This window comes from Podarcis pityusensis (genome assembly GCF_964106645.2).
Source record: "Podarcis pityusensis genome assembly, chromosome: 14".
NCBI lineage: Eukaryota > Metazoa > Chordata > Lepidosauria > Squamata > Lacertidae > Podarcis > Podarcis pityusensis.
Window position 1 is genome coordinate 16,383,343 of NC_138039.1, and position 24,379 is coordinate 16,407,721.

Sequence of the window (24,379 nt, forward strand, 5' to 3'; positions counted from 1 at the left end):
GGAGTTGTTGTTCCGAGGCGAAGGCCCTTTTTAGTTCCTCAAATGCTCGCTCCGCCTCCTCAGTCCAAACGAACTTCTTCTTACTGCTGAGACAGTCCGTAATGGGCGCCGTCAGGTGGGCAAAGTTTCGGATGAACTTACGATAGAAGTTCCCAAATCCTAGGAACCTCTGCACATCCTTCCTTGTTTTGGGTGTTTTCCATTCCAGCACCGCCTGGACCTTGCCGGGATCCATGGCCAATCCCTTGTCTGACAGGCGATACCCCAGGAATTCCACCTCCTTGGTATGAAACTGACACTTCTCCAGTTTCACCCACAGCTGGTTGGCTTGCAGCCTGCTCAACACTTCTCTGACGTCTCTCACATGCTGCTCCTCATTCTCAGAATACACCAACACGTCGTCTAAGAAGGCCACACAATTCTTGTAAAGCAAAGGCCCCAGGACGTGGTTCATAAACGATTGAAAGCACGCGGAGCCTCCTTGTAGGCCGAAGGGCATAACTAAATATTCAAATGCCCCCAAAGGGGTGAACATGGTGGTTTTCCATTCATCCCCCTTCCTTATTCGTATCAGGTTGTACGCCCCCCTTAGGTCCAGTTTAGTAAAAATCTTTCCCTTCCTGACCCTTGTCAAAATGTCGTCAATCCTGGGCATAGGGAAAGCCACTGGTTCTGACACTGCATTTAAGGCCCTGAAGTCACACACAAGCCTCGGCTTGTTCGTGTTTTTTTTTATCCACAAAAAACACTGGGCTGCCCCCCACCGCCCTGGACTCTCTGATGAACCCTCTCTTCAGGTTCTTGTCAATGAACTCTCTTAGCTCCTGCATCTCTCTGTCTGACATGGCGTACAGCTTGCCTACAGGGAGCTGTGCCCCAGGGAGTAAATTGATTTGACAGTCAAAGGGTCTATGCGGGGGTAATTGGTCAGCTTCCCTTTCGCTGAAGACGTCGCGGAGATCTGCGTATTGTCGTGGTACCTTCACGTTCTCCGTTACTTCAGTCCCTGCTAGGGTGGCTTGGGCCCCTGCCAAACCCTTTCCCTCTTTGCAGTGTTCTAAGCAATGTGCTGAACCAAAAGAAACCACTCTCTGATGCCAGCCCACCAGCGGATCATGTAACGCTAGCCAGCTCATCCCCAATATAATGGGAGCTCCTCCCAAGGTGGCCACATTAAACGCTATCAGTTCGGTGTGCCTTGCCACCTTCATTATCATTGGGACGGTCTGCAAGCTGACTTCTCCTCCCAACAGCTCCCTGCCATCGATCGTGGTCACCTGCAGGGGGTTGCTTAAAGGGATCGTCTGTATCTGGTGTTCAGCTGCAAACTCTTTGCTCATGAAATTGCAGGAGCTGCCTGAGTCCAACAGCGCCTTTATCTTTAGAGGGTGTCCGTTTGGCAGCTCTAGCGCCACTTCTATCACTAGGGCGGGTTTAGGAGGTTCTGGCGTGGGCACTTTCACTGCTCTTTGGCCTGACTGCTGTGCCCCGACGGTGGCAGCCAGGCGTTGGCTTTTACTTGCTTCGGTATTTCTTCCTCTCTTCCCTCCACAGCTCCTACCATCCCTTGCCATTCCTTCCTCTGGGGGCAGACTCTGGCAAAGTGACCTGGCTGTTGGCAGAGATAGCATTTCCGGGCGCCTTTTCCCTCCTTCTTTCCCCCCTCACTGGGCTTTGAAACTGCGCGCGCGCGCGCTGTTCCGATTTCCATCGGCTCTGCCGGCGGGAAAGTTGGCTCTGGAATGTCTGGAATGCGGAACTCCTTCCAACGTTCCCCCTTCCCTTCCCGCCTCTCCAATGCTCTCGCCTCCTGGCGCGCTCCTATGGTCAGCGCTGATTTGGTCAGCTGGTCCATAGACTCCGCCCTGGGCGCCCGGGAAAGTTCGTCTTTCACAGCCGAAGAAAGCCCTTCTTCAAAAAGCATTTGAATGGGTTCCGCCGATAGATCCCACCCCAATTTATGGATCAACATGGTGAATTCAGTCCAGTACTCACGGACAGATCGGCTCCCCTGTTTGCAAGCCATTAACTGTCTGCGGACCACTCCCTGTCCAATATCGCTGGAAAACATCAGATCCATGGCGCGAAAGAACTTCATCGTGTCCTTTAGGACGTCACTATTCGCTGCCATCAGGGGTCTAACCCAGTCTCTCGCCCCCTTTTCAAGATGCCCAATCACGAAAGCCACTCTTGATTCCTCGTCAGGGAATTCATCAAACTGCAGATTGAGGGCATATTGCATCTCTGTCCGAAAGCCATGATAGTCTTTGGGCTCCCCCCCAAACTTCTGCACCAATCCTGGTACCTTTCTGACGAGCTGGGTGTCTTTCCCCTTTTTGTCTGCATCCTGAGCCCTCCTCTCCTCAAGCCTCGCCGTCTGCAGCGCTAGCTGGACCTCCAACACCCGGTACCTTTCTTCCAGGCTTGGACCCGCTCCAGCTCCTGCTTCTCCGGTTCCGGCTGGGTTGCTCATGATGCCTTCTCCTGCACAAGCTGCTCACGAAGACTGTCGGAATGCTGTGATGGGACGATGAGCTGCTTGTGTGTAAAATCCTAGTCCCTCAGAGTTTGGTCAAGTTTGCAAACCTCTGTCTGTAACGGAGCCCCTTAAACATGGCTCCGTCAGTCGCTGGCAGATTCCGACAGTGGTTGCTTTCGGAATCGCTTCCAACATAAAAGCTCCTTAACGGAAACACGTCTTCTGGACTCTCTGCGTGACAGTTTCCGGCGAGGAGTGGGTGTCCCTACAGGAGGTCCTGAAACCTCCCCACTGTTTTCGCTGGAAGTGTCTCTGAGCCATCCCTCCAGCTCCCTTTCCCTCAGCCCAGCTCCTCTCCCCCTACTGGTTCCCTCTTCAGCTGCTGAGTCTCTCCCAACCTGTGTGAGCCCTTTCACTTCCCTTCCTTCCGATGGCAGTTCCCTGACACTGCCCAAACATTTTTTCAACATTGGCATTGGCTTTTCTAAAAGAATGTACATCATACATATTCCCCAAAAGAACTAGAGCCGCAAAATTCTCCAAAATTTCTCAAGAAGAGCAACCAAAGGAAAGTCTTACTCTAGATACATTTATGTCTCAAGAGTCACCAGCAGAATTTTGAAAAATCAATAAAATATTTTTTTAAGTGGCCTGTAGAATTAAACATCCCCCCTTAAAAGGTTTGTGTCTTCCTTTTGCTACTGAAAGTATCCAAATTTGTCAGAAAAAGTCACTGGAAATAGCATGTCAGAGAGAGTAAATTCACGCTAAAGGTTGAGAACATTTTGTTGAGTGTGGCCAGGGTTTCCCTCCACACTCAGGGTCTGGTTCCTCCAATCCTCCTCCAAGGTGGAACGTGATGGAATGGCCTGCTGGAGGAGGGAATGGCTAGCAGGCATTCTGAACAGAATTCCTGTTAGAGAGGCAAGGATATACAGATCTGATTTGCTAAGCCAAACCATGACTTAGTGCAAAGGAGAAAACATGTGTTCCCAGACTGAAGACTGCAGCCCCTGTGGTCTTGCCCTGGTCCTGATGGCCTTTGGTTACATAATAAAGATTTGGATTACTTAAAATGGGAATCATTGTCCTCTCTATTTTGGAACCATGTTTGCTTGTTTTTTCTCTGGGAGAAGGACAAGTTTGTTAAAAAAATACCAACAACAACTTTGGATGCCGGACAGCATTCTGAATCAAGATAGCACATCCAAGCATCACTCTGGCATGATTTTGCTCTTTTTTGGCATGTTGGGTCCACTACTTTTGACACCTCTGAAAATTTCATCATACCATTTGGCAGGTCTTCACAAATTTTGGTGTGACAGTTCTAACCTGTGCCAATCTGGATAGCTTTGAAAGTTTTGCTGCCCAATTTGGCAGGATGGCATCAACCTGCACAAATGTGGATGCCTCTGGAAATATCATCACCAGTCTTCATCTATGTTTGGATGCCAGGCACCATTTTGAATCAAGATGGTGGGCCAAACTAACCATAATTAAATAATAGCTCCACATTTTATTATCATTATTCAGTGCCAGTTCAGCTTCTTCCCCAGGTCAGGTTGGAGTCCTGAGTTGGTTTGTGTGTGTGTGTGTGTGTGTGTGTGTGTGCGCGCGCACAACCCCCAAACCCACAAATTACACTATCCGTTTAAAAATTACAATATATTTTAATGTCTTCAAATTCCTGGGCAGCACTGGGCATTTCGTGTGTGTGTGTGTGTGTGTGTGTGTGCGTGAGAGAGAGAGAGAGAGAGAGAGAGAGAGAGAGAGAGAGAGAAATGTGGAGAAAACAGTAGTAAGGGAAAAATTTAGATCAAGGCTGCTTTGCTCAAATATTTAAAAGTAATTACACTGCTTAAATCATATACAAATGATAAAGGATATGAAATTCTTCATATCTCATGTAAAGATAAACTGGACACTATAACGGAGATGTGTGCAAGAGTTTCCCAGTGCCTCCCCCTATAAGCTATTTTGCTGCTCAAAGTCAACCCCTGCCCCAAGCTGCTATATCCCTATCTTTTCCCCAATGGGTAGAAGAGAACTAAGCAGCCCCTCTCTGTAAAATTCCTCCATTTAAACTGCCATCCTTGTAATTAAAATCCAATCATTCATACATAGTTACATGAATCTATTGTGTAATATCTGGTCTGGTCTCAAGGGAGCATGGTAAAGATTGGATTTAGCAATTTTACACAAAAATCGTTAACCACAAGAGAAAACCTCTGCAAGAAAAACCTACAATTTCCAGCACTGAAATACTTTAAATTACAAGTGTTTCTCAATGGAACTAAATGAATAAAAGTGTTCTTAAATGTTACTTCAAAACTAGTTGGGAAGAGCACGATAGCAAGGAACACCTTGTGTTGTGCAATCACTTCTTCATCCTGCTTTTAGTTTTTAGAAGGAAAAGAATCTAATTTATTTTTGTACTAACAGTAACGAAAAGAAATTTATGTTCTTGGCTAACTATTTGATTGCACATATGAAGAAATGTTAAATATCTAGACCATGAATAGAGAAGAAACAGCTATGACACCACAGACAGATATTTCCAGCAAATCTGAGTAATAATAATAATAATAATAATAAGGGAGATTTTTCAGCCCAAGTACAACTGTAAAAAGGAGAAGAGAATTCATTTCCAGTCAAAATGATCTTCCACGTCACATTTTAAAGACACTGCATCTAAAAATAAATATGCTACGGCCGTTCTGTGTGATGTGTGGATAGTTAACAGATACTTATTTAACAGATTTCCTGGCCACAGTGCTGTGTGTATTTATTCTAGATGAATCAAAAAGGTCCAGCACTTTCATCTATAGACATCAAGATATCACAGGGTCAACCTTTTTGAGTTCCCCAGCTACACTCTCCAAAAAGATCCTACCACCACCACATACAATAACCAAGCTGGGGTGTGTGTGTGTGTGTGTGTGTGTGTGTGTGTGTGGAGTCTTTTATTAAAGCCAACAGAAGGCTTCTTCCAAGCCAATTTGCAGCAGGGGGAGATTTCAAGGGGTTGGTCACGGCTGAAGAGGAGAGAGTTAACACTCCCCACTGCAATCCCTTCATTGCCATTAAGTTTGGGAGGAAAAAGAAAGTATGCAAAGGAAACCACTATATGTAAGTCTTATGGAAAATATACGGATTCCGGGGTTTTTCTTGGCACAGAAATCCCTGACTATTATGCATGTTGGAGCTCATATTGAAGAACGACAGGGAAGACTTTCTACCGCTTTTCAGAGCAGAGTTTGATATCTACCTGCTGACAAAAATGGACAGACTTGCTTGAAGTAATGAACATTTTCTACCCACCAAAACTTCAGGGTTTTCATAAAACACAACAGACATTTATCAAATAGAGAAAGAATATCTTAAGAATGCTTGGTTAACAGCAAAATATGACAATAACTAAGGTTATGGAATGGAATAAAGACACTTTACCTGATTAGTAGCAGGGGTTGGCAAGACTGGAGATGGTGCCTCTCTTGTTTTGGGCTCACCAGGGGATGCTGCCGAGCCCTGGGATTCCTGACTAGCAGGCTGATCTGGAGATAAAGCATCACTGCTGTCTTCATCAAAGGATTCATCCAATCCTTGAGGATAGTTCTCCTGACCAACCGCTAAAATGAAAGGGGGGGGTGAGAAATCACCTTTTAATGCCATGATAATGAAGAAACAATATACTTGTTATTTTTGACATGTATCCAGCACTCATTCTGTGAAGACCTATGGACATTTCACAAGTAACAGACCTTCTTGTATGAAGGTCTTCTTTGTGTGAGTTTGGGCCAAACTAAACAAAGTAGCGTTGGACATTTGTTTTCATCATACGTCTACAGTACTCCAGTTCCACATAAAACAGGTTGGAGATTTTAATAGTACAAGAGTGCATGGCAGAGAGGTGCTAAACTTTCCTTGGTTCCATGTTTTAATGAGGATAATCTGTATTCTCCAGGTAATCTTCTCCATTTCTGACTCAGTATTGAGGTCAAGAAAATAAAGAAAGTGCCTGGAGCAACAAACTGTGTAGAAGCAAGGTATGGGGGCATTTGGCTCCCCTCTTCCATGTCCTCCGCCTCCTCCTTTATATGAGAGAACAGGGCAGGCCAGGAACAATGGCCCTGTTGTGTCTAGTTTGGCTGCATTTTTTCCTATTTTTTTCCTAATTACTACTGAGAAATTTGATTTACACTGCACATTCTGTGCAACTATTCCATAAACATGCTTTATGCTGTAAGTTAAATATTAAGCAGAACAAAACTGAGAGGGTAATAAGAAAGACTAACCTGATTAAATGAATGTGTTCTAGGAAAAGCGGGGTGGGGGGGAACCTCTCCTGTAGCTGAGGATGAGGACAAAGCAGTACTCTTGAAGGCAGTAACTGGCTTACTTATTATCATATTGAAGAAAGATTAAAAAATCAGGGTAGTGGAGAATGTCATGTGTACCTTGAAAAAGCAAGCTCATTTTCTTTCAAGTGCAAGTGTGGGTGTGACATAATCTGAATGACATATGTATGTGGAATGTGGGGCTCAAATGTGCACTGACTGCAGGTCCACAGTTCCACAAAACAGACATTTAAATATGCTCTTAGGATTCCTTTAATATACTGCTATTTTCCCCATTAGTTTTAAAATAGAACAATCCCTGGTCTGGTGTCAGTATCCTGTTCCACAAAATGAACAAGGGGCAAATGGTAGCATTGCTGTGGGACATAACTACATCTATGTGTTTTGCTTTTGGGGGGAAAGTATAAGGGAAACATGTGTTTCAGATCTGGAGAGGAGTGCAGAGTATTTAGTATTTTTAAAAAATGAGGTGGTGTAAGAAATGCTTCTCAAAATTTTAAAGGACACAAAATGGCTTGGATATCATGGAAAGGAGTTGTGCCACTAGTGACATCACTAGTGACGTCATAGGTACTATCCAATGAGTGTCAGATATACAGCACCTCCAACTGTAAGGGACACAGAGAATGAAAAGGGAACAAAAAACCCCCCACAAAGGAAGCAGATGACACTGAAAGACAAATCTTTATCAATTAATAATTGTGTTTGCAAAAAAAATGTGCTTTGCATTTCCGTTGATGACAACCACAACACCAGCAGAACAAACATATAAATAAATATGTGAGTAATAACACAGGTATTTATACTCACAGAAATAAATTATGATAGCCATAGCTATTAATGATAAATTAACATGTGCTAAGACGGGAAATATGCAGGTGAAATGATTTTGAGGAAGGTATTTGTAGAATTTGTACTGTTAAAATGGAAAGGGTCAAACCATCACAAGAGGTGTTAAAATTTTGGGAGGTCGGATAGTTAGAATGGAATGGTCTGGGGGTGGGGCACACATTTTTATTTTTAATTTATTATTATTATTTAAAATAAATAAATTATGATTAAAAATGTTTTTTGAGGGAAACCATCTGGATCTTCTACAACAAATGGCTTCACAAATGCACCTTTTTAAATGTATATTTTCAAAACCTCATAACTTGGAAGGTCCTTTAAGGCTCAGGTTTTCACCTCTCATTCTTTTCTGCATCAATAGACCCATGTCCAGCACCGAGGGCCTTCTGGCGGTTCCCTCACTGTGAGAAGTGAGGTTACAGGGAACCAGACAGAGGGCCTTCTCGGTAGTGGCGTCTGCCCTGTGGAACATCCTCCCATCAGATGTCAAGGGGAAAAGCAACTATCTTACTTTTAAAAGACATCTGAAGGCAGCCCTGTTTAGGGAAGTTTTTAATGTTTAATGCTGTATTGTGTTTTTAATATCTGGTTGGGAGCTGCCCAGAGTGGCTGGGGAAACCCAGCCAGGTGGGCGGGGTATAAATAATAAATGATGATGGTGTTGATGATGTCACAGCTTCCCTACTTGCCTATAATCGCTTCTTTGACACTGGAGTCTACAGGAAGGATGTTTTTTTCTACAAGTTCCATAGGACCAGGCCTCTGAGCAATCTTTTCATTCAGATCATCTGCCAATCGTGCTCTTTTCAGTTTCATCTGAGTTGCCTGTAGAGAGGGTTCCGCAAAGGTCTCTGGAAGAAAGGGGACACATTTTAAAAAGAACTATACCATTTCCAACTCCTTTTTATGAACATTTGTTTTGATTTTAATATTACAACCATATTTTCAACATCTAGATCACATTATTCATGCATTTCTAGAGAGCATTTGCTGACCATTTTAAATGGCTATCACAGTTCACCACAAGCTATGCATTTCTGGCACTGTACAATCTTTGCAGCTAATTTGTTTTTGAAGCAGAAATCAAAGTATATATTTTTGAAACAAGCAGATAAATATTATTTATTAAGAGGTCTAGAAACACCACAACACAGTTAATGTCCCTAATATCCACTTTACCTTAAATCAAAGATTGCTAAATATGTAAATCGAGTAAATTAGATTTTATCAACACATATTAATAATTAGTTTTATCAAGGGAGATTCATTGGCTTTTCTAAAGGTTTGGAATATATTCAAGTTCTGAAGCCATATTGAGCGTTTTAAAATGTTCAGCCAGAAAATATGACATCAGGGTCCTCACCTTCAAGAATATGCATTCTGACCAACTCTGATCTATCAGGTCTACTGCGTATCTTGTGCTTCAGAAAATTTTCAGTCTGAAGGAAAAAATGCATGAACGTTAAATATACCACATTTACTGGCAAATTCACCCGAAACAGTTCACTTTAAGGAAACATTTTTGGGAAATGGCTTTCAGAGTACATGTCTTTATTGAAGTCCTGAACGGCTGTCATTGAAGGAAATTATTAAAATTCTTTGGTCACAGAAAAAGAGTAACCATCTGAGAATGTTTTGCAAGACGTTGCCTTACATCGGAAGATTATGTTTTATGTTTATTATTAAATCATTTAGAGAATACTACAGAACATCAGGTTCTTGGCAACTCACACAATAAGGGATAAAATGCAGACTTCTCCCCTTCACATTTTACAATCCAAGATCCAACTCATACAAATTTACTCTTTGTAGATGACGTATTTCAAACCTATTCCTCTACATAGTGACGCTAGTGAACAAAATGTGGTATAAATCTAATTTAGGATTCCTAGCAAGTCAGCAGTTACAACCACCAGACTTTATGTTGTATTTGAACTGTTTGATTTTTTAAATACAATAATGACTTCCCAATAGTGCAGTTTGCCCATTTTTTAAGGCCACTTCTATTGAGCAGATTGAATGTGAATACGCAACACACTTACCACAGGAAATACAAGTCAGCATTTCCCCCGAATGTCATTAAGCAGGACTGAGTTTAAGCTACTCTATGATTGAGTCCTATATTGCATTACAATGAAACACACTGGCACCTATCATGGTAAACCATAAACCATGGCTTACTGTGAATGAGCAGTGTACTAATGCTCATTTTGTTGGGCCAGGAGTAACAAATCATGAGCCTTGGCTTAGAGGGACATGCAAACCAGTGCTCTGGGTTTGCTTCTACCAGACAAACCACAATTCGTAAGCCAAGAACAACCCTTGGCTTTACATCATTGTGGTTTGTTTGGACAGAAAATGAATCTCGGCTGGGATTATCTACTGTAAATCTATATTCAGTGGAAGATGAGGGTGGCTGGGGAAAGGGCTGAAGAATATTATAAGTAATCATACTGTTGCCTGTTTTTGGCTTGTTTGTATTAGTTACTGTAGGACTTTAAATTTCATTAAAAATGACCCCAAAATTTAGTTCCAGAGATTATAATCTAGTTTTGTTTCATCTTGTTTCACATATCTTGCATATCTCACCCTTTCCAAATGCAAATATATGTGAGGAATGAAGCAACACGTTTAAACTTGATTCCTTACCCTGGCTCTTTCCAAGCTCTTTATCTGCTCATGGAATGCAGCTGGGCTCTTCAAAGCTACAATGGAGAAGTAAAAGACTGACATGAAACTATCAGAACATACTGTTAAAGACAGATACTTTATACTCCTTGATATTTGTTTCTACCAACTAACATTGAATGCACTCTGTCCACAGTATATGGCCTCCTCTTTGTTGCCCTCCCTCACCTGTCATAATGACGAGCTTTTTGTTAGTAATAATAAAACCTACATCGACCAATAAGTTCAATGAACATCATTAATATTGAGTGGGTTCTAAAGGACCATGAGCAGAAAAATGAGGTGCTTGCATTAATTTCCCTCTATATACCAGTAAGTATTAGAGAATGAGGTGACAATTGTGTAGAAACGGCAAACAGAAAGCAAATATATGTGTATGGAGAATAAAAGGTTGGTTCAGGTGTCTGCCTTACATCAACAAAAATAATGTTCATGCACTCTCATTACTCTCCCATTTCCCTTGCATTACTCTTCCCCATCCCTGCCAAAAGGGACTCACAGTTAGCACTGATTAGCTGACTGGCAACCTCACTTTCGCCAGGGATTGGTTGTACTCAGGAGTTCCCAAACAGCATAATTTGGCCTGCTTCCTCCGCATGCATATGAAGTTGAGCAGCCACCACCTTCTCAAGCATCTTGTCGAAAGGGGAATCTTTGTAACTGGGTGGTACTTGATGCAAACCTCTAGAATCCAGGGAGATCTCTTGAGGAGAGGGTGCACTACTGCCACCTCTAATGCAGAAGGCATTACCTACTCCTGCAATGAAGAATTAAATACCCTCTGGGCTCGCTCATTCAATACCCCAGCTAACTCTAACAACCCAAGTTGGACAAGGGTTAGACCTGCATGTGATAGACATCTTCAAGTATCCTCAAGCATCTTGTTTTGCATCATCAGGCCCTGATATCTGAAACTGATACCAAACATCCAGGCTTGAGGGGGATCTAAACACCTCCTCTAGAGCTGTATTATCAATGGCACCAAATAACTTTGCTCTCAAAATGCCTAGCAAACTTGTCATAGCAGGTTTCTGAGGGTTCCAAGCCATTTCCACAGGGCAAGATCTTAAATCATTCATCACAGAAAAACTCTGCTGGATGAATACTGGAGGATGCAATGGGGGCAGAAGTAAGCTTTCTTTGCTGATATCACCAACAGCACAGGGTGGGCTAGATTACATGCCTTTATCATCAGTTGTCTTGGTTATGAGACTTATGTCACTTGCACTCAAAGTGTCATCTACCCAGCCTACGCTGATATTGTACCAAGTACCATAGGGACAAACTAGTGAAATCTGTCTCACCTAGCACACACACTCACATCATGGTACTGCATGCCAGGTCAGCTCCTTCACCCAAAATCAATTTGTAAATAAGGAATGGCAATGACCAACCTGGCATACAGCAACAGCACTACCAGCCTGGAGGACAGGTTGGTAGAAGAGAAAAGGCCACAATTAACTGCTTGCTATTATCTTCTCTTCATCCACCTGTGCTGCATCCCACTTTGCCACTGAATGTCCGGATTGGGGCATCTCTTCCCCTCCGCCTCACCCACCTCTTCCTCCACCCAAACACATAAGCTATCCAACTCACAAACACACAAATGAAGGAAAAGTTTAGAAGAAGACATAAATAGGAACAAACTCCATGGAAAGCAAGCCTGCTCGAAATTTATCACAAGATAGCAAAGCTAAAATAAAACAATTAGCAGCAAACAAAGTGCATATGATGTTTCTAAAAATGCACACAAAAAGCCCATTTCCTACACACCCTAAGAGGCTTATAAGAGGCACACCCTAAGAGGCTTATCTTTAAGGTTTATTGAAAGTGCAGTGGAAACAGACCCTAGCAGTCTACTAAAAAGTGTAACCCAGACTCTTGCCTTGGGCCACCTCTTCCCAAACCGCCACTCAGCAACCTTACAAAACCAGCCCCTCGTTCTAGCCTCTCACACCAAAAACCCACCCAGCTCCACATGATTAGGTTTTCCATTGTAACTTCCACATGTGTTACGCAACTTTCTCATGTGGAAGGTATCTTTGGGTTCTGACCAACTGAATCATGTTTTAGAAACAGTATATATCTCCAAGCAATAAAGGTTTTTTAGTTGCTTCTGAAGCAATAATTCTAAATTGACATACAACTTAAAAATGGTAGACAAATTCCACAAAGGTGAAATATTTTTTTGTGTGTGTATTTGTGTCTGAGAAAGAAAAGACAGTGAAAGCACATAATTTTGATTATCCCTTTTGTTTTCTGGGGGCCATAAATGTTATTGGTTATTTCCTTTTGTCTTCAGCAAGAAGTCTGAGAATTCAGTGCTGCACAAGCTGCAAAAAATAAAATTAGTCTTACGTGGCATGATTCCCTGATCCACCAGCTGTTCTCTTGTCCGCCTTTGCTGTAGCCTTAGCTGAAGTACTGGCAACAGAAAAAAGGGAATAATTATTTGACAATCAGGAACGCAGTTTTACGAGTAGCTAAGTACAATGGGTGCAATCCAGAGAAAGTTAGAGGAATACATAATTCTCACTAAATTAATCGGACTTAAGCCCTACAGCTTAATGTTTCATTACGACCCCTTGTTTTCCATAGGATTTAGGTGCATCAACACAGACAGAATATGCTCCTTTCCACGGTAGAGTGGCACAGGCATTTTAACTTGAATTCATGCATTATTACATTGCATTGTGTTTTGATGGTAGTGGAATATTGCCAAGACACTAGGCATATTATCTGCGGAAGATTTCTCTTTGTAAATGTCCATATCTACAATCAATTCCCTAGGAGCTGGTGCTGTTAGTGCAGGGAAGTCCCCAGATCAAATCTCACCCAACGTACTAAATGATTTAAGGGACGGCACTATTCTTTTAGCCCTGCATCTACGATGTCTGTCAGGACACTAGTCTGTCAGGACTGTTGATTACTAAAATCAATTGTAAGGAGTGATTTTAACACTTAATACAAATTGGGCTAGGATCAGACCTAACCCCAGTCCACCACAGTCATCTCACTCCCTATCCAACTCTTTTCCAGTGTCCTCAGTCATCCATACAATAACATTTAATTAGGACCTACTAGCATGAAGTCCTATGTGAATAGTCTCAAAGCATAGTTCTACCCCAGATAAAATCCAGGAATCATCCATGTGCAAGATTGTTACACACAGTGGCCCTATTCAAATGCTATGCTCCTGCATGAATGCCTGTAAGCAGGGAAGGCTGACTGGGTAGGCAAAAAAAGAAAATGTATTTTCACATATTATTCAATCCAACCCACTATATATTCGTTATTAAAGAACTATCACTGGAAGTTTGACATGTTCTGTTGTGTGCTCAGGGAATCATGTAGAGGTTAAAGATCTATTGTAAGGTTTCTGGTTATCCATTTTTAATGGGGGTATTTTTACATCTGCTTTTGGTCCAAACTGAATAACTGACTCTCCACCTACTTATTCAATTCTTAGATTTCTGAGTTGGCATAACTCATTACAGGCTTCCTCAGTTATCACAACTCCACAGTTGTGTGTATGCCTCATATAAAATGCCATGTGTGTGGCAAAAGGTCAATAAGTTTCTCTCACAGAGTTTTAAGAAAAAGACTGTTTCGAAAATTAGGTCACACCTTCAGGACCACAGCAACCTTGCTTGCTTTTTAAATTTCCACTCAGCAATCAAATGACACTACCAACACATTTACAGGCTGGTTTAAATCAGTAACTTAGCCATAGTGGACCTGATCCTGTAAATCAGCCTTCCCCAACAAGGTGCCTTCCAGATGTTGTTGGACTACAACTCCCCATCATCCTAGGACCTAGACCAGGGGTCAGCAACCTTTTTCAGCTGTGGGCCAGTCCACCATCCCTCAGACCATGTGGTGGGCCGGACTATATTTTGGGGGGGAAATACAGTGGTACCTCGGGTTAAGTACTTAATTCATTCCAGAGGTCCGTACTTAACCTGAAACTGTTCTAATGGGGCCTCCTGCTGCCGCCGTAGCACAATTTCTGTTCTCATCCTGAAGCAAAGTTCTTAACCTGAAGCACTATTTCTGGGTTAGCGGAGTCTGTAACCTGACGCGTATGTAACCCGAGGTACCATTGTAATGAACGAATTCCTATGCCCCACAAATAACCCAGAGATGCATTTTAAATAAAAGGACACATTCTACTCACGTAAAAACACGCTGATTATTGGACCGTCCGCGGGCTGGATTGAGAAGGCGATTGGGCCGCATCTGGCCCCCGGGCCTTAGGTTGCCTACCCCTGACCTAAACCAATGTCCACACTGCCTGTGGGTGATGGGAGCTGTAGTCCAAAACATCTGCCGGATACCACATTGTGGGAGGCAGTTACAAACTTTTAGACAGCAAGGATATCAATAGGTCTTAGTTCCTAGTCCAAGAATCGCAGGCCAAAACTAAATTGGTTCCGTAGATCTTGGTGTGTGTTTTTTAAAGTTAGTTGTCAAAACAAAATGATTACATCTTAATAATTCTCCTTGAGACTTGATATGAGATAAGAAAAGGGAATCCAAGCAAACAATTAATTTAAGCATGCATACATTCTCTCTTCAAATAAAGTTTTTTTGAAAAGGGATTTAAGATAGGAAATATATATAATAAACTACATTGCATTCTCCTGTTTTTTCTTGATAGCTTATGAATGTATGTTTAGGATGTGAAGTTTCCATTCTACTTTTTTTTAAATGGAAACAAAACAAAAGTAGTTGCCAGATGGTCAAAAGAAACTCAATACTGTAATTTTAGGACACTGTTTGTTTTTGAATGACAAACACTTTCAATGTGCAAAGTGTTTTTCCCCCAAAAAACATGATTTTCAGTATGATATCAACATATAAATAAGTTACTAGTCTAAAATATGAGTTCTGTTGGTTCTATATTTATTTCATAAAATTTATATATCACTTGATTTAAAAAAAATCCTTAAAGAGGTTTTCAAAGAGAATAAAAAAATAAAATTATTGTTTAAAAAATAATTGAAACAATTATTTTAAACATTCAAAAAATAGGCAATAAGCTAAACATTATATCACCATTTTAGATATCTGTGTAGGCTTGTCTAAACAAAAATGTTTTAGCAGGCACCAAAAATAAGTGTGTGTGTAACAAACCTAGAAAACAATGCCATTCTATTATTCTAGAAAGGACCCCTCTCCCCCAAAAAGTGCCACACTCGCACGCAATGCTAAGTCAAACTATGGATTAGTGCAAATGTGTGAGCTGCCAGGGAGAGACGGCAGCTGTTTTGCTCCTCCCAAATCTTTCTAGCTAAATCCAGCACAGCAGCTAAATCAATGTTTGGCTTAGCATGTTGCCCCAACTCTGGCTTGTGGTTAAGTCCTCTCCTCCTTATGGCTCCCCTTCATCACCTACACAGCACAACAGAACAATTACCTATCCCCCCCCAACAGCATACAAATCAATATGGCTAACCTGACCCAACAACTTATCCCCACCCCACACACAAACAAGGCATGCTGCAGTCAACTGAAACACTGACTTGTGGTTTACACGCCATTTGTTCAATAACCTGTGATTCAATTTTGGCTTAGAGTGGTGTGCAACTAGGCCATATTCTGCAGTGCAATGTTCCAGGTAATGCACTGCACACTGCCTCAACACTGTCTCTACTAACCAAAAAAAAAGGAACTTGTTTGCATGCCCCTATTTGTAATTCTGATCCTAATAAATCTAGAGCACTAGGATTATAAATTGCGCAGCACACTCAAAATAGAGAACTTAGAATAAAGCAACTCTAATTCTCCATGACTGGAAAGAGCACATAGGGAGTTAATTCTTTCTAGTTCATGACTTTTGCCTTGTGTAATCACACATCTGCACCAACAAAATATGGGTCACTATCTATTCTCTCACCCCTTCCATCTTTTCAGTATCTATAGCGAGGCTAATAGATGAGATCACAGAGCCTGGCATGCTCTGGTCTGTTGGGTCACAAAGAGTTAGACACGACTAAACAACAACCAGTATTCGAGGGTAAAGGTTTGCTGCCACATTCAGTTATACACAAGTATGGTCAAATTTGTTGGAAAATATTTATTTATTTATTTGCTGGCTTAAGTCATGGGTATAATCTTTTCTTATCTGCAGCAAACACTGGCCTAATAAGATACAGGTTGACCATTCCACGCAGCTGTAACACTGAAGTGTAAATGTGCAGCCTTTCTTTTCAGTCATAACAGCAGGGAATCTGTGAGGTCTGGACAGAAGAGTAAAATTAGCCTTTGATCAGTTTGTGAAGAATACTTCAGATACCATCTCAGAACATTCTAAATTAGAGTGTTCAGTTCTTTCACTGGTATGAACATTAAGTCACTGTGAGAAGAGAAAGAGAGAGAGGAGAAATGGATTACACAGGAAAGTCTTTTTGGTTATCTCTACACTTACAGGCTAAAATCTCTAAGTAGGGTTAATTAGTTACTGGACATGAAGGGCAAGGAATCCCCAGATCACTTTAAAAACCTTTTATATACACCTTTAGTAACATTTGCTTTTATAGCATATTTAAAACAACAAATACTTGAGCTAAGCCTGTGTCTTAACTTTTGAAGACTTGTTCCTCCATGTGGAGAGCAACAGTTGAAACTTACCAATGAAAACAAATTAATACTAAACTGTAGCTCATCTTTTAGAATAATGTTTCAAAAATAATTTTTTCCAGTTAACAGCACATCGAGCAATTCAATTGTGTTGCAGTGCCAAACATTTTTATCTAGTGTCCTGTTGTGAAGTATACCTGCTTAGTGCAATGGACATGCCAGAAGATGCTGGTGCTCATTTTATAATGCAGCATGGGCTCAGGATAGTATAAACACATTTGATGCCTTGAGTCTATCAGAAAGACTAGCACTTTAAAAAGCCTGCTGCCAAAAGCGACATGAGACGAGCAGAAATGCTATTAGTTATGGGGATTAACAATGCATTTGCCATTGCCAGAAATGCAGTGCAAGCCAAGGTTCCAATGTGAAGGCTCCAGAGTGGGAACTATACCCCAAACAATATAATAAGAGCCATTCCCCAAATAAAATGAGTCAAACTGAAATGTTGCCAAGTATATTTGTGTGTGTGTGTGTGTGTGTGTGTGTGTGTGTATACACACACAGTCGAGCAATCTTTTTCATAATAAATTAGAGAGCAAATTGTTTGCCTTTTTAATTATTTCAAATTGCTCAGAGCTCTGATGTTGTTATAATCTCATACTTTTAAAATGCAAGCACTGTCATTATTTCAGAAGGTTTGTCACAAGGTTCTATTAAAATCTAATAAAATGTCCACCAGGATTATAGAATGTGTGTTTGTGTGCTGCTCATCAGTTAGCTTTTTAATCTCTCTCTCTTTTGTGTGGTATTAAACATCTACTTGTGTTAGTCACCTCAGTTGTTCACTTTTGAACCAGAAAACTGGGATATAAATATTTGTAATAAATTAATCAAGAATACAAGGTGAATTACTAGGTTTTAGGCCTTTAGTTGGCGCTTTTACATTTGCATGGATATCTGCCATATTTTGTTTGTTTCTTATCTGAGTTTTACCTATGCTACAATGTGAATTGATGGGATGCGGGTGGCGCTGTGGTCTAAACCACAGAGCTTAGGGCTTGCCGATCAGAAGGTCAGCGGTTCGAATCCTCACCGTTGCTCTGTCCCAGCTCCTGCCAACCTAGCAGTTCAAAAGCATGTCAAAGTGCAAGTAGATAAATAGGTACCGCTCTGGTGGGAAGGTAAACAGCGTTTCCATGCGCTGCTCTGGTTCGCCAGAAGCAGCTTAGTCATGCTGGCCTCATGACCCGGAAGCTGTACACCAGCTCCCTCGGCCGGTAAAGCAAGATGAGCGCCGCAACCCCAGAGTCGTCTGCGACTGGACTTAACAGTCAGTAGTCCCTTTACTGTACCTTTACAATGTGAATTATACCATGATCCCACAATTCCAATTTCTCAACTTGTTCTTCTCAAACAGTACCCCAGCCAACCCCATGGCACTCTGTTTTTAAATAGTTGAGCACTCTGGGAAACAGTATGTGGTATGTCATGGAGATCAGCTGTTCAAAAAAAAAATTATATAGAGCAAATCCCTTGTTTAACTTGCTGCAGTTCCACACACACTTACCTGCGAGTAAGTCCCATGAAAATAAGACTTACTTCTGAGTAGACATTTACAGCACTACGCAGTGGTAGCTCTTTCTGCTCTTATGTTTTTATTCCACAAGACTGCCACAACTCACATAAATGTATTGATTGGCAGAAAAATGGTAGCTTGCCCAAGACCAAGCTACCATTCAGTTCACGTTGCAATGGGGATTTCACAAATGGCTCATTCACTTACACATTACTCTATGTGACACCTCTGCAAAGTTGCCATCAATAGTTTCTGATCTTGCTAGGAAGGACATCCCAAAGATCCGAGGTGACTACAGTTAAAGCCTTGCTACTAAGAGTTTATTATTTTATCATACATAATAAGCCATATGGACCAGAGAGTGATCTGATGATGCCACCTGATGCAAGGATTCATACTTGTGGCAATCAAAGAAAAATGGTATTTTCTATCCTTATAGTGTTATCTATACCAAGGCTTCCCAAAACAAGCTTTATTTAGATGTGATTCAAATTCTAATACTGTACAATAAAATGCAACGTAAGAAATAAAAGAAGCAATAAAATACAATTTAAAATCATAACATATAGTAGGGCTGCCATATGTCTGAAATTTTCCAGATTTGGACCTCGTAAATATCATCTGAGCGGAAATTGCTTGAATGTCTGGGAAAACTTCCTTTAAAATTTATGTTCCTCATCTTCTTTTTGTGTTGTGATTTTGAAAAAGAAGCTCAACAACTTTGTCTGGATTTTCACTTTTTGAAATATGGCAACCCTGGCATATAGCACAGTGCATTATAATAGCTACAACAGGCAGAAAAGAATAACTAAATAGTCCACCAAGATCCTCAGCAATTATAAGGTGATAGAACTATTTAATTCCAGCTCCAATGAGTTTTGTAGCATGTTCTGTTCAATTTCTGTCTGTGTTTTTAAATGTGTCATCTAAAATGTCCAGCTGCATTTTGAGTGTACAAGTATTATAAACACTGTGATTTATAATGTGGGATTCACTGGCATATATACACATATCAAAAGAAGTATGAACAGTGGGGGGAAGCAGGACACAAAGTGTAAAGCATGTATTCTCTTTATTTAAAGCAAGATGGGCTGTTGTTTTTTAAAAAAATAGATAGGCTTTCCCCTGCAGGCATCTTAATTATAATTTAATGTGACTTTATTGTCCATCTGCACAAACCATAGCTAGGAATCAATTTAGCCTTGAGCTGTTGCCACCACATCAAAAGAAGAGGAGCTAAGAGAGCTTAAATTACTGTCATGCCATACCCTCCAACATTTCTCCGATGAAAATAGGGACGTCCCATTCCATAATGATAATTTTGCCATTTATACCCCACACATCTTACTGGGTTGCCCCAGCCAATCTGGGCAGCTTCCTACATATATAAAAACATAATAAAACATTAAACATTGAAAAAAAATCTATACAGCATTGCCCTCAGATGGCTCGGATAACTCCATACCCTCGAACATTTCTCCAATAAAAATAGGGACATCCTAAGGAAAAGGGGGACTGTTAGGTCGTGGGTTGACATAGCAGCCGGCACAGCGATTTCTTCAAGTAGCTCTTTATTATGGCAAGCTGGAATAGAACTGACTGCGAACAGCTCAGCCGGCCTGTATTTATAGGCAGCCGGCTGTCAACATTGTAACCACAACAGCCCAGAGTTCCCGCCTAAAATAACAGACGCGGACCTGAGTGAAAACTATCTACAGACCTGAGTGAAAACTATATACAGTATCCCCCTGTTGGCCCAGGGTGAAACTACACTACATAACACCCCTCCCCACCGAGATAAGGCGTTAGTTACAATCGTAATGGTTTCCTTATATACAGCACTACACGTAATGGTTCAATTAAGCACAAAAGCATATCGGTTACATTTCCCATACTTAGACCAACAGTGATACCTGTCCAACAACATAGTCCTTTAAATAAGTTGGGCGCTTGGAAACTCTGCCAGACCGCCGGGGACTGGTAGCCAAGTCCGGAGGGCCACACAGTTCTCGCTGAGGCTGTGGTGCGACCCTAGGTGGCGTTGGAACCAACTCCCCTGGATCCGCTGCTGTGGGTGGAGCCTCCGCAAGTGGAGTGGTCTGAGTCTGTTCTGAAACGGCTTGGTTCGGCTCCACGCTGGCAGCTTGCGAGGGAGGTGTAGGTGGGGCCTCGCCATCTGTACGTGTCTCTTCTGGAGCCGCAAGCGCAGTTGGGGGCACCTCGGTAGTGTCCAAGTCCCCAACCCTGCGCCTAAGCTGGTCTATGTGCCGTCGCCACAAGCGTCCGTCTTCGAGTGCCACCTGGTACGAGCGAGGTCCAGTGACTCCCACTACTGTGGCTGGCACCCAAGGGATGTCCCCCACATAGTTCCGGGCAAAGACCTGGTTTCCTGGGACAAATGACCGTGGTGCGTTGGCACAGCCTGGGGGTTCAGCCACGGCAAAGTCTGGGTGTAGCCGGTCGAGCGGTGACCTGAGGCGGCGGCCCATAAGCAGTTCAGCAGGACTCCTCCCTGTGGCCGCATGAGGGGTGATGTGTTGCACGAACAAGTATTCGGCGACCCGCTCATGCCAGTCTCCCCGGTCCAGGCGCGCCAGTGCCTCTTTTGTCGAGCGCACCATTCTTTCCGCTTGCCCGTTGCTGGATGGATGAAAGGGTGCCGTTAGGGCATGGCGGATGCCCAGTCCCAAAAGATACCGCTCAAACGTGCCTGACGTGAACTGCGGTCCGTTGTCAGAGACAAGGACATCAGGACACCCATGCGTTGCAAACAGGCCTCGCAGCACCCGGATGACAGCTTCGGTAGTGGTGGAGGGCATCAGGGCGACCTCCAGCCATTTGGAATAGGCGTCCACCACTACCATAAAGGTCCGGCCGTGAAAGGGGCCAGCCAGATCGATGTGCACCCTCGACCAGGGTGTCTTTGGCGTCTCCCAGGTGTGTCCCTTAGCTGCCGGTGGTGCAGGCCTCGACTCCTGGCACGCTTGACAGGCGGACACCCAGGCAGTGATGGCATCGTCCATATTAGGCCACCAGACGTAACACCGAGCCAACGCCTTCATTTTGACAATTCCCGGGTGGCCAACGTGCAGAGCCTCCAGGACGCGCTGACGGAGTCCCTGGGGTATCACGACGCGGTCTCCCCACAGCAGGCAGCCGCGATGAGCTGAGAGTTCATGTTGTCTGGTTGCGAAGGGCTGGAACTCCGATGCAACAGGCCCTTGTGGCCACCCCCTCCACACCCAGTTGAGCACCCGGCTGATGGTGCGATCCTGGGCAGATGCGGAGGCCACAGTGGCAGCCGATACAGGCGCTGCCGGAAGATCCTCAATCAGAAGGAGCGATGAAGCTGGAGCCGGGTCTTCCACAAATGCTGGAAGAGGGCAACGGCTGAGGGCGTCGGCATGGCCCATCGATTTCCCCGGGCGATGGATGAGCCGGTAGTGGTAGGCAGCCAGGAAAACAGTCCATCGCAGCATGCGTGGTGAGAGGACCGGTGGAGTTGGACGATCACCGGCGAGGAGGCCCAGGAGTGGCTTGTGGTCAGTGATGAGGTCAAAAGTCCTGCCATAGAGGTATTCATGGAACCTCTTCACTCCAGCCACAAGTGCTAATGCCTCCTTGTCGAGCTGGCTGTAATTCCGTTCCGTCGGAGATAGTGTCCTGGAAAAGTAGGCGAGCGGTGCTTCTCTTCCATCTGGAAAACGGTGACTAAGGACAGCACCGATGCCAAAAGGTGAGGCGTCGCAGGCAAGGACCAGCGGCCTGGATTCACTGTACTGTACCAGCACACTGTCTGAAGAAAGGAGAGCCTTGACCGCGTTGAAGGCCGCCGTCTCCCGATGACCCCAGGCCCAAGGCGTCTTAGTGCTAAGGAGTCGGTGAAGAGGCTCAGCCACTGTGGCTTTGTGGGGCAGGAACATGTTATAAAAGTTCAGCAGCCCCAGGAATGCCTGCAACTCCGTTTTGTTCTTTGGAGTGGGGGCCTGCTGGATAGCGCGGATCTTGGATGTGGTTGGATGAAGACCGGAGGCATTGATAAGATAGCCCAGGAACTCTACCTGTGGAACGGCGATCTGGCACTTCTCCCTCTTTACCTTGAGCCCGGCCTCCTGGAACCTGGTCAGCACGGCACGGAGGCGCTCGAACAGCTGCTGGTGTGAGTCTGCAGACACCAAGACGTCATCAAAATATGGTACCACGCCTGGAAGCCCTTGCAGGAGACGCTCCATAAGGCTTTGGAAGATGCCAGGAGCCACACTCACCCCGAACTGCAACCGGCGGCAACGGAATGCCCCCCGGTGGGTGACGATCGTCTGGGCTTCAGCAGTGGCATCATCGACTGGCAGTTGTTGATAGGCTTGGGCAAGGTCCAGCTTAGCGAAGACCTTACCCTCACCCAGGGAATGCAGCAGGTGTTGGACAACAGGAACCGGATAAGCGTGCTGCTGAAGTGCCTTGTTGATCGTGCACTTGTAGTCAGCGCAGATTCTCACCGACCCATCTGGCTTGACAGGCGTGACGATGGGGGTTTCCCACTTTGCGTGGTCAACCGGCTCCAAAACTCCTTGGGCGATCAGTTTGTCCAGTTGTTCGTCCACCTTAGCCTTGAGAGCAAAGGGAACCCGGCGTGGCTTTAGCTTGATGGGGGCGACTTGTGGATCAAGGCTAAAGGAGATGGGCGTACCTGTATATTGGCCCAAGGTGCCGTCAAAAACCTCGGCAAAGTCTTTGACCAGACCCTCAGTCTCTGCGTTAGAGATGCAGTTGATGCCGGTGACTTCCAGGCCGAGGGCATCAAACCAGTCTAGCCCTAGGAGGCTTGGCCGCTGACCTTCGACCACCACCAACCGGAGCAGGCCCGAAAAATCCTTGAAGGCGATCCGGAACCGGCCAACGCCTACCACGGGAATGTCGTTTCCCTGGTAGTCTCTCAGGTGTACGCGGTGAGAGTCGAGTTGCCTTTTGGACACTCTGGGTACCAGTCTTTTGATGGTGCTCCATGACACGATGGACAGGGCAGACCCGGTGTCGATCTCCATGTCACATGGAGCTCCTTCAATGAGCACCGTGACGTTCAGCTTGCGTCGCGTAGGCGAGTCGGTTTGGCCAATCGTGGTTCCAGACGGGCAGCGGCAGTTGGTGAGAGCGAAACAACTTTCCTTGGCAGACTGGAGTGAAGACTTGGACTTGCGAGTCGATGAAGGGGGGGTGTCAGACGGAGCCGATCGGCAGACCTTAGCGATGTGGCCCCTTCTGGAACACTTCCTACAGATGGCGTCTCTGAATCGACACTTGGCACGGGAATGGTTGCCTCCGCAGCCAGCACATTCCGGTTGGCCCTTGGACTTCTGTTGGAACTTCCTGCGCTCCCGCTTTGTCTGGTGCACGTCATCGTCTTCACTGGAGGATGCCTCCTCACTGCTGGCCTCTTCATGATGCACCGGAACTGGCTCCCTAGCAAGACGCGGGCTGCTGGACTTGCGGATCTCCTGGGCGGAGCGTTCAGCAGCTTCTGAGGCCACAGCCTCCTCAATGGCTTTCTGTAGCGTGAGGTCTGGCTTGGCTAGGAGGCGCCGTTGCAGATGGATGTCCCGGACCCCGCAGACGATTCGATCCATCAGGGCATCGTCTAAGTCTCGGAACTCACAGTGCATTGCAGCCTGTCGCAGGGCGGTGGTGTAGTTGTTGATTGACTCCCCCTCTGCCTGGTTCCGGTGGTAGAACGCATGGCGGGCAGCAATCTTGGACGGCTTTGGTGCGTAGTGGTTGCGGAGCTTCTCTTGGATCGTGTCCCATGGTGTTGCCTGGACTGCTTCAGGCGCAACCAACGCTCGGGCCGTCTCA

At 44.2% G+C, this 24,379-nt stretch overlaps 1 protein-coding gene across 9 annotated transcripts in view; it reads right to left on the minus strand.

Annotated features, from left to right (window-relative positions):
- MRTFB (myocardin related transcription factor B) overlaps positions 1 to 24,379 on the minus strand; it is a 104,433-nt gene that overhangs the window by 19,931 nt on the left and 60,123 nt on the right. For all 9 annotated transcript variants that reach the window (XM_080981807.1, XM_080981811.1, XM_080981810.1 and 6 more), the window contains 5 exons: positions 12,733 to 12,798; positions 10,336 to 10,391; positions 9,050 to 9,125; positions 8,376 to 8,537; positions 5,930 to 6,108 (listed from right to left, as the gene is read on the minus strand). In XM_080981807.1, coding sequence (XP_080837933.1) covers positions 5,930 to 6,108; positions 8,376 to 8,537; positions 9,050 to 9,125; positions 10,336 to 10,391; positions 12,733 to 12,798 — 539 coding nt within the window. The remainder of the gene's footprint in view (positions 1 to 5,929; positions 6,109 to 8,375; positions 8,538 to 9,049; positions 9,126 to 10,335; positions 10,392 to 12,732; positions 12,799 to 24,379) is intronic.